An 11,403-nucleotide genomic window follows, 5' to 3' on the forward strand; every position below is an offset into this window, starting at 1 on the left:
TGTATAATTGAGACACATGTTTTTTGCAGTTTACATCTATAGTTACGTAAAAAACTTAACAAACAATTAAAAAAAATTATATTATATACATATATATAGTTTAACGATACAATATTCTCGTTGCTTCAGTCATCTACTCGTCCTTCAACTCAGGAAAATGATAGTTGAAAGGCGACGATTTTATTTATGGCATGTATCGAAGTACAATTGTTTTCTTTCATTTTTTGTTTGTACAAAGAAAGGATTCTCATAAGACTTATTAGATGTCTAATATAGTACAACAGTGCGATGACATATTTTTATAATTAATTCCTAAAAAATTTTGCAAATTTTCTTAATTTTGCATCAGACATTTTGTTTAAACGATATACGAAGAAATTTAAATATCTTAGATAATTTAAACTGTATAGTGTCAAAGTACTCACTTAACCTAATTATATAAAGTATTAAATACATTGACAAATTTCATTTTTCTTCAATATTGAAGTGACACAAAAATAGCTGTTTATTTCAATTAAATTATTATTATTAATCTTCAAGATATTATTATAATAGTTATTTGCAAGAATGAGAACACTTTATTAATCCAATTACTTCGATTCGTATTATTGTTTATCGCGCGCTCTCACTTTAACCCAAAGTCCACCATGTGCTCTAATCGTCATTCGAAATTTGGCTATCACTTTCTCTTTGCCGAGAATCGGTTCTAACTGATATTTCCTCAGAATAGCGCTAATGACTGATTTAATCTCGAGCGTGGCAAACTTGTATCCTAAAAAAAGATACAAAACAGAAACTATAATATATCTCTATTTTAGAAACAAATTAAAATTTATCCAATTATATTGAAAAAAATTTTAATACCTATAAGAATGTAAACGGATCTATAATATCATTATTCTTCATTATGAAACATTTTCCGCGTACCTATTTATGTATCTCGTATGTCTATTGTATATTTAAATAATTTTGTTTTTCTCACCAATACAGTTGCGAGGTCCGGCGCTAAACGGTATGTAAGCATATGGATGTCTTTCTTCCGAGTTTTCAGGGCTGAAACGCTCCGGTTTAAAATCATGAGGATCAGGAAAATGATGAGGCAAGCGGTGCGTACAGTATGGTACTATAAATACATCACAACCGGCCGGTACTACGTGCTCTCCTGCGTAATACAAAGATATAATAGTATTTCTTCTAATTTGCAATTATAATTATTTTTAATTATTTTGAAAATGATTGGGAGCAATTTTTTTTGTATATAATGTAATTGTTATATTTTTATTAACACATACCTTCTCGTATTTATTGAATATTCACGAATAACATGTTAATTAACTGTGTTAGTCACATATTTAAAAAAAATTTATTTTATTCTTATTAAAAAATAATTATACATAATAAATAATTAAGTGACGACAACTACAAACTTGAAAAAAATGCAAGTAGAGTGAAATAATTATTATGTAAATTTTTCTTTAGATCTCACCTAGTTTCACATCCTCTCCGAGTGTTCTGGCGAACACTGGCACGCTAGGATACAATCTCAAGGATTCCTTGATGCACATATCCAAACATTTCATCTCCGTAAGATCCTGGATAGTTGGTGATCTTTTATCTTTACCAAAAATTTCGTTAAATTCCTTGACACATCTCTCCTGCCATTTAGGATTATTGGCTAAAAGAAAAAGTGTCATCGCGGTGGCGGTGCCTACAGAGTCCTGGCCGGCCAACATAAAAGTGCAACATTCTTCAATGATATCTCGCTTGGTGAATTGAGGATTCTTCTTGTTGATCTCAATCATGTATTCAAGTAGAGATATTTTTCTAGTTGCACTGTTATTAGATATAAGAGAGCCGTTCTTTTGTAGAAATTCGCGCATTTCCTCCATTTTTCTGAAGCAAAAGTCGAATAAATTCTTTTGCTGTTGTTCTTCCGATTTCCCAGCTGCTGTCAATCGATAAATCCAGTCGATCAGTAACCACGGTCGTGCAAATCTGTACGGCACCATAACTTGGCCCCTGTTTCCAAAACACATTAATAATTATTAATAATTGTTTACGTAGTATACATATAGCACATATAATTTTCTAGAAAAAGAACTGACGCGCATCATTTCTCGACAGAGATAAATAAAATTGTTTAATAACTATTTCATTAATATTATATATTTATAAAGATACTGGTGCAAATTAAACAAAAACAGGTTTCTTAATTTAACTTGTCAGCTATAAATAATTCTATAAAAATTAAAATATGAAAAAAGATTATCCAAATGATATTTCCCTAGAATGGAAAATATGATAATTTTAGATATAATTTTTTAAAAATAATTTTTCATTTTTTTTAAATATTTTAAACAAACAAAAGATTTGTTAATTTGATGTCGATTACATTTTAACTTTTACTTACTTTCTAAATGGCGTATCATCCTCGTCGTCGTTGTATCTTTGACTTGCCGGCATGCCCAAAATCGTCTCTAAAATAAGCAATGTACGTGTCAGATGGTTAATATTTAACATAGGGATAAGTATTATAACATTTACAAAATGTCGAAACATATGATGATGAGAGAAGTTCCGAGATAGAACTCTTTAGCGATATGCAAATATTGAAAATCAACAAAAAAAGAGACATAGTATACGAGCATGTGCTACTGCTTCGACAAGTCCCAACGTGGATTTTCGTGTTAATTATTAATCACACTTGCTACCACATGCTTATATGCTATTTATAGAAAGATGAGAATACACCGATCTTTCACGGTATGTATTTAATTTCTATGAGCATAAACGTCACGATGTATTATCAATACGGTACGTTCTATACTTTTATTACGTGACGCATTCGTCTTTATTATTACATTGAAGCATACATCCCGATTTGTATTATCGTATTATCGTATACTACAGCTCTTGTTCTTTTTCATATCAAAATGCTCATATCAAAATGCTTTCTCTCGAAAATGGGAAAAGAATGGAAAGTTTAATTTCATATGTTTACATTTGTAGTATTTTTGTCATATATTGTTCCAAGTATTTTGCAAATGAAAAGTAGAAAAATGTCCTATACTTACGTAAATATTTCTTCAACGGCTTTGAATAATATACATATATCGTAGGAAAAAAAATTCTCAAGTAATAAAACACGAGTTTTTTTTTCTATTTATCACCGTTAAAATGTGGTAATTTATAACACGTACCTCTTAATATATCATAGACCGAGTTGTTAACGAACATGGTGACGTTTATATCCTCTCCGTCCTTCTCGAGCAATTTGTCAACCAGACGATCGGCGCACTCGCTGAACGTTCCGATGAATCTTTCTAACATGTGGCGATGGAAGGCCGGTTGCAAGATTCTTCGATGTACCTTCCATTTGTCGACATTTCGCGTAATCAAACCTTTACCCAGAAAATTGTTGAGCAGCTTGTAAAAGGACGTCTTTTCTGTGTGTTTCATATTACTAAGTACTATCTGGATATCCTCCGGTTCGATGAGCACAACGTATGGCAGAAATGTCATCCATATCCGGATAACGCGACCATAATTCTGCGCCTCGTCTGTCATTCTTTGAATCACTAGAAAATTTAAGTTTTACAGACAATTAAGATTACGAACAATTTATCATTTTTAATAAGATAATTTAGAAACTTGGAAAATTTGATTTACAGGCTGATATAACGTTTATAGTATCTGGTAAAAATTGTATGTTTATGAGATATTTGATGATTATCTAAGCGTTGAGTAAATGTTTAATTGCAATTTTCACACATTTATTGAAGTGCAATGTTTATGAGATGGAAATTTAAACATGGAATTTATGATATGTTAAAAGGATGTTTTTTAAAACATTCTTTGAACGTTTGCAACACACACACACACACACACACACACACACACACACACACACACATTCTGAAAACATTAAACACTTTTAATAAAGCATTCCCCAAATATTTGTAACATTTCGAACAGTTGATCAAACAATCGTGGACATCTCATAAATAATTTCACGTATTTAAATTTCCATCTAATAAACATAGAAAAGTACATGGTAAAGATCGATTTTTGATAATTAACAATTAATTAACAATATAATACAACAATTGTAATTTATTGAACTCACGATTTCCTTCGAGAAGGGTGTTTATATTGCCAAGAATGGGTACTGTCTTCGGTCCATCGAGAGTGAAAATAAATCTGAGGATTCTGACGTAATTCTTCAATGCGTATATAACATAGATAACAGCTAGAAAGGCAAAGTAGGCCCACATCTCTCCTGATGTGTATGATGCGATGTGTGATTTAACTAATTACAAATAAATGAAAAATATAATTTCCATGTCAGTATCACATATTATAGATAACGAATCATAGCAAAAACAATAATAGAAAAATTTCTGCCTAATAACAATCATTCGGTTCATTTTTTCAATGTATTTTTTTAAATGATAAGAACATTACAATAAAATTTCATCTTTTGCTACTTAAACTAAACACTCTAAAAGAATGTAGAAATGGAAAAATTGGAATAATTTGTGACTATGTGCTCCAACTTGTACGCGGATTTTGTATTGCTGTTGTCTGCAATACTTTAATCCATTAAGTATTTTTAACACGTAAAAATACTTTTTTTATTCAATACTGTTCTTTTGTTATATCTATTATTGCTGTTTCTAAAGCCAGGTATAAAAAAAATTAATTTTCAATTATTTCATACTTATCACGATACGTTTAGCTCGAAACAAATTATTCACTTATCTCAGTCTTAATTGCAGATTATTAATGCAGTAATTCAAATCAAATAACACATAAATAATAATTGAATGCGTCTTAATATTTTTTTCGCTATATTATGTTATTTCATATTTGTAGCCTTTTATATTCATGACATATTTATGCACTTATATAACGTATAACGCATCGTGTAGGAATTATCAGTTAAATCAAATTTAAATCAAATTTAACTGATAATTCCTACACGATGCGTTATACGTTATATAAGTGCATAAATATGTCATGAATATAAAAGGCTACAAATATGAAATAACATAATATAGCGAAAAAAATATTAAGACGCAAATAAATTCTCGGTTCTCTCGTATATATCGAGCTTTTATACGATACAGCATAAAAACGATGCAAGATATTTTTTACAGAATTTAAATGTAAGTATGTAGACAATTAAAATACACTCACATAGAAGGACATGCGATACATTCTGTTTAATTAAATATATAATATATCATGTTACTCTTCCATTTAAATTTTCTTGAAAATGCTTTAATATTTAAATGTTATTTTTTAGTATGATATTTGATGATTAGTAATATATTATACTTTCAAAGATTCAGGTATAGAGGATAAAGCGGAGGTCAATCTAAAATACTTGGCTGAAGGATACAATTATTCTAGAGAAAATATGCTGGTTTTTCTATCACGTTTTTATTATAAAAAATCCGATATCCTACATCGTTGATTTGCTAATTTGATATAAAATTTTCCGATTGATGGTATACACTAGAATGTAGCTTCTAAGCAGTATGTCCGGCTGATTTATAAAGTGGATGTGTGCTCTCACACTATATGTTAACGGGGCCCTCCAAATCATTTTCTTGCCCAAGAAGTAGATTACTTTAGTAATTATATAGGTTCTTATTCTTATCGTCATCGTGAAAAATTTTTCTCAATCCATTAATAAGTAGTGGATTTGTATTTCGAAAGTTCTTATATCTTTAGAGATTTATCCATTTGATGTAAAAGTGAAGATACTTTTATTGTTAAAAGTATACACGAATTGATGTAAAAACAGCAAAAGGACATTTTTCTTTTTTCGATACATGCTGATCCATCTTCTTGATCGTCTATCTCTTTACGCAAGCAAGTTTGATTCAGTTGTTTCTCAAGGAGGTAAGCTACTTACAATTTGGAGAAAGTTATAATGAAACATACTGCTTCGAATTCAATGTGCACACTTACGTACATAAATTATACAATGTGTTTAGTGAAAGTTATCAATATGGCATCTATCAACCAACTCGCGTTCAATCTTATATTTAATCTTATGGTGTCTGCATACTTATAGACTCGCGAAGACATGCAAAACGTTCGAAAAAACCGACAAGTTCTCATATCCGTCGCTTTGATGATTTCCTATGTTATATTTCTTTAATTACACTTTATGCAATACACGCGCATACGATATTTAATCAAATTGAACAATAAATTATGAGAAAATTAGACTTCTTCTTGCTTCATGGTAATATTTATCGATATTATTTCGACGATCTTTCGTATATCAGTATAATAACAAAACCATTCGGAATTGATAAGATTTTACGAAATTACCGTTGTTATGATCAAAATATCGCGAGGTTACGATTCACGTGTCCTTGATCGATTCAGGAAGAAAGAATTTGATTCTACGCAATATATGTAAAACGATGCGTGCATACACTCTTAAGCATATATCTTCAATAGTGGCCGAGACATACGCGTTGAAATAAAAACCCTGGCCACCGTAATTACGAAGGACATAAATATACTCATAATATATTTTTTTATTAGAAAATGTTTTTAATGGGCTTTAGGACTCCTTAAGCATATAATTTTGTATTGCCAAAAATTGGAGATAAAAAAACTTTTATTTCAATGTGTATATCAATATTTCTCAATTTGTAGCAATAATAAATGCTTAAGAGTATACTTACGTTGTTCGTAATTAGGAAACGATAGGATTTTTATTTCAACTGTGTACTTGCAATTTTTGTGATACGTATACATATATATATTTAAGAGTGTAGAACCTTTTTTTATTTGGTCCTACAGGCAATTCGATTTTTATCAATTATCAATGCGACGATAGATCAGTTAACACCTAATTAGTGCGTGGTATCCTCACCAGCTACGCAATAAAACCGTTCGTCACAACCCCTTGAGTAAGACCGATTACCGCAGTTGAGAAAAACACTAGCACAAGATCCACGAGAGATCCACATTCGCGATTGAAACGATCAACTGACTAAATCTTATCGTTCGCTCGTCGCCGTAGCTTATATATACGGAAGATCGAAGATCGAACTGACCTATAGTTAAGCTCATAGTCTATCTCATCGCTAAAATCGGCAATTAACGCCTCGATCACGTATTGCACGATGCGCACGTGCAGACGTGCCTCGCGATCCAAGTAGCACACAATATATTTATAAAATATGTTTTTTAAATGTTTGTTTTTCACTGATTTTAGTTAACACTTTTTAAATTTACACGTTTATTTAACGTTTAAATATTTTAAATTTAATGACGTTCTATAAATTATTAATATTTATTTGTCATTAATAATTTATTTGAGAAAACAATTTTACAAAACATTTTTTTAACGTTTATTTAATATAATATTATGTAAGCATTTATTTGCCATTAACTATACGACTACATAACTATTAGAAAAAATGATTTTAGTAAATATTTATATAATGTTTATTTAATATTTTTTAAATATTTAGTCTTCATTAATTACTCACTTAACGAAATAATTTCAGTTAACATTTTATTAATCTTTGTTTAACGTTATGCAAACATTTATTTGCCATTAATTTTTTATTGAACAAAATAATTTTAGTAAACATTTGCATAATGTTTATTTAATATCTTTTCAAGACTTCGTTTTTTTAATATTTGCTATTAGCAAAACAAGCGTCCGCTACACAACTTTCGATATTATGTAATTTTTAAATTATAAATTACTATTAACCTTTGATACATATAACTATCAAAATGCGATCTCCGCAATGACAGTTAATTAGCTCACGAAGTAAGCACAGCGGGAGAACCAATCAGCCTTACGGAAAAGCGTCAACAATAAACATCAAAAGATACGATTATCGATTTACAATATGCACTTTTTCAGATAGACAAAGAAAGAAAAAAGAGATAAGAAAAATATTTTTTAAGTATTTACTTTTCATAAATTATTCATTTCAAAAAATGATTTTATTTAACATTTTTTAATGTTTGTTTAACATTTTGTTAATATTTATTTGTTATTCATTAAAAAATTAACTTTAGACAATATTTTTTAAACGTTTATTTAACGTTTGTGTAAATATTTAATCTTTATTAATTATTGATTTAACAAATAGATTTTAAAATAAATGATAATTAAAAAATAAATAGTTTAAATGTTAAATAACCATTAAGTAAACATATGTTTTTAAATAAAAAATAAATAAAATTAACATAAAATAAAAATTAAATACGCATTTAAAAAATGTTTACTGAAATAATTTTTTCATATGAAAACATTGCAGTATTTTATTGTCCTTTGGACAATTTTCTAAACTGAAAAGTCGCTATCTTTTTACATACTTACAGTTTATGATTAACGTAACGATCAATAAGCTCTAGTCGTTACATTGATCATGAAATGCGAGTATGAGAAAAATGGTGACTTATTCTCAGTTTGGAAAATTTTCTAAGAGACAGAATCAATTACCGTGGATGTACTTCATAAAAAATAAACCTTTAAAAAATATTAAAGAAATATTAAAGAAATATTAACCATACGTTATATAAATGTTTCCTGAAATCATTTTTTCAATTGAATAATTAATAGCAAATAAATATTTACATAATGTTAAATAAACTTTAAAAAATGTTTCCTATAGTTATTTTCTCAAATTAATAATTAATGACAAATAAGTATTTACAGAATGTGAAATAAATGTTTAAAACATGTTTACTTAAATTATTTTCTTAATTAAATAATTTGTAAAGAATACATACTTCAATAATATTAAATTAACATTTAACAAACGTTTTTATAAAATCATTATTTTAAATGAACGTTTAATGAAAAATAAATGTTAAATAAATATTGTTTTCCGAGTTGAGAAAATAAATTTTAATGAAAAACAAACATTTAAAAAACATTACTGTTTGGGAATTAATCAACGTATGGTGTCAATCTTTAAAAAAACGTTTTTAAAACATTTAAAAAACATTTTCTTTAAGTTAAAATAAACACTTTTTTTAATGAAAAAAGGGGAACTATACCCATTATTTTAACGTTTTTGAAAACGTTTTTAAAAACGTTTTTAAATGATTTTAAAAACATTAAAAATTTTTTTTTTTCTGATTGTTTTAACATTTAAAAAACATTTTCTGTAAACCTTATAAAAAAGTTTCTTTACCGTTTAATAAATATTTTCTTCAAATCTTTAACAAATGTTTTTGTAACATTTAAAAAACATTTTTTTAAGTTAAAATAAACGTATTTTTTTAATAACAAAAAGGAGACTATATCTATTATTTTAACGTTTTTGAAAACGCTTTTAAAAACGTTTTTTTAATGATTTTAAAAAGATTTTTTTAATGTTTTTTTTCTGCTTGGTGAGTGGCGCGGCGCCAGCGGCGCGAGACGCAAGGGTGTCTCGGCTCGTCTTGTCTCGTCCCGGGAGCCTGCAGGAGACGAAACTAGGCGAGGCGAGACAAAGTGATAAAGAGGATGCTTCACGGTCGTCGTAGGGCAAGGCGGAAAACTCAAGGAAACAACCTCAAGGCGAAATGACCGCTTATGACCACCGATCGCTTCAACAAATCGCGCGCGTTGCATAATTCAATCTGGCGGCGCGCCGCGCGTTTCTCGCTAATCTCGCTCCGTCTTCGTATGTCAATAAAATTGATATTCACCGATTTTCAAGATTGGTCCATGCATGCGCAAGTTCATCAAATATCTGCGAACGCACATTTTCAAATTTTATGTAAATCAAATATCTCAGAATCAGTAAACGTTTTTTATCGACATCTGATTTCTTTAACGGAAATAAAAAATTTGAATTCGTTTTAAATCGCGCGTAATAATTTCTAAATGACAAGTGGATCGAATTTTATATGCTCCGCAAATTTCTATGATAAGTCAGCGAAACTAAACAATATTGTAGTACAGAGATAAACAGAATCTTTTTGACGAATCATCGAAATTTGGTGTCAGCTTTTTTTCTCGGAAGCAAAGATTAAATACCGATAATTAAGCAAAGTTTATTCTTAAATACCAAATATATGCGATAACAATCTCTTCTCTTTACACTTATTCTTTACACTCATATATGTATTTTGACGGAAAAATTTTTTTGCACTTATAAATCTTGTTTTCAAATATGATATTGATTTTTTTATTTAGAAGCGATATACAAACAGCAATCTTATACATATGAAAGATCTGTCTGTAAAAATTTTTCTCAGAATTTTTATGCGAATTAAAACACTTTTCAGAAATATTAAAGAAATAAGTTTACATCATTTCTTAGAATTTTTCATATGTTTAAATTTAGAAATATTTTATAAGATTTTATTATTTTGTAATTTCTAAAAAATATTTAATTACAATTTTTTTTTTAATTTTATAAGATTTTATCAGAAATTCATTGAATAAGAAATCTTAGAAATTTTAGGATCTTTTAGATCCTAAAATTCAAATTATACATTCTATAAAACATTTAAACTTTTTCAATATTTCTGAATTTTGTGTTGTAATTCATACAAAAATATCTGAGAAATTTCTTAAAACGATATAAAATTAATATACAAAAATTTTTAAAAATTTTGAAATTTACATTAAAAAATTCTAAATATTATATAAAAAATTTCAAAAAAAGGTTGTTACAAGTGTGAGAGAAAACGTGACAGAAGACAAAAACAGATTTACGTGTAATATAATATAATATAATAATTAAAAATATTAAACCGTTTGTTTTCTTTTAAAATTAATACGTTAGCAAGTGTCGATAATAAAGACAATAATTATGACAACTTCTGTGAATAAAAAGTTAGCGAAGAGATAAACAGATCCATAGCGTCATCTAGCTGTTAATCAAGTAACAAAACTCTCAATGATCGGCTGAGAGATGATTCCTGCAGTCAGGATTTGGCATTTGGATTCAAATTTATACACATCTCGCACTTTCGTTTCATATAATATAATATATTACAGAAAAATAAGATTATTGTATATTATACAATAATCTTATTTTTCTGTATCTTTCAATAATAACAGAGGATCAAAAAGAAGCTTACCAACATATTTTATTCGATAACTCGAAGCTGCTCGCACGTAAACGCATCCACGGCTGCGTTCAGAAACGTGAAAGATATCATTTTATTTTAAGATTAAACAGGGATGAAATGATATCTGTGGGCGATGTTTCTGAACAGAGCCCATTGCAGCCCATTGCAGCCCATTGCAGCCCATTGCAGCCCATTACGCACCATTCGAAAGCGGTATGCGCGACTCGCATATATATGACTTTTACGAAAAAGATATTAAATGTGTCGCGCTTCGAAACGAAGCTCGCGGCGGCGCATCAGCTGACATCAGCTGACATTTCGTGATTTCGCTAGAGACGA

The 11,403-nt window shown here is 28.8% G+C and overlaps 1 protein-coding gene across 3 annotated transcripts; it reads right to left on the reverse strand.

Moving 5' to 3' along the window:
* Positions 1–124: 124 nt before the first annotated feature.
* Positions 125–11,225, reverse strand: LOC105201901 (probable cytochrome P450 4aa1). 3 transcript variants are annotated; one of them, XM_026133296.2, is made up of 7 exons: positions 11,074–11,225; positions 4,127–4,309; positions 3,201–3,578; positions 2,411–2,477; positions 1,487–2,019; positions 983–1,162; positions 125–772 (listed from the first exon to the last, which is right to left on the reverse strand). In XM_026133296.2, the coding sequence occupies exons 2-7, from the start codon at positions 4,272–4,274 to the stop codon at positions 606–608; spliced, it is 1,473 nt and encodes a 490-aa protein (XP_025989081.1). In that variant the 5' UTR covers positions 4,275–4,309; positions 11,074–11,225; the 3' UTR covers positions 125–605. The 3 variants fall into 3 exon arrangements, with proteins under 3 accessions (XP_025989081.1, XP_025989079.1, XP_025989080.1); XM_026133294.2 differs by lacking the exon at positions 11,074–11,225 and adding an exon at positions 6,902–7,070; XM_026133295.2 differs by lacking the exon at positions 11,074–11,225 and adding an exon at positions 6,807–6,945.
* Between the last annotated feature and the right edge of the window lie 178 nt (positions 11,226–11,403).

The sequence above is a fragment of the Solenopsis invicta genome, chromosome 9, assembly GCF_016802725.1.
Source record: "Solenopsis invicta isolate M01_SB chromosome 9, UNIL_Sinv_3.0, whole genome shotgun sequence".
Classification (NCBI taxonomy): Eukaryota; Metazoa; Arthropoda; class Insecta; order Hymenoptera; family Formicidae; genus Solenopsis; species Solenopsis invicta.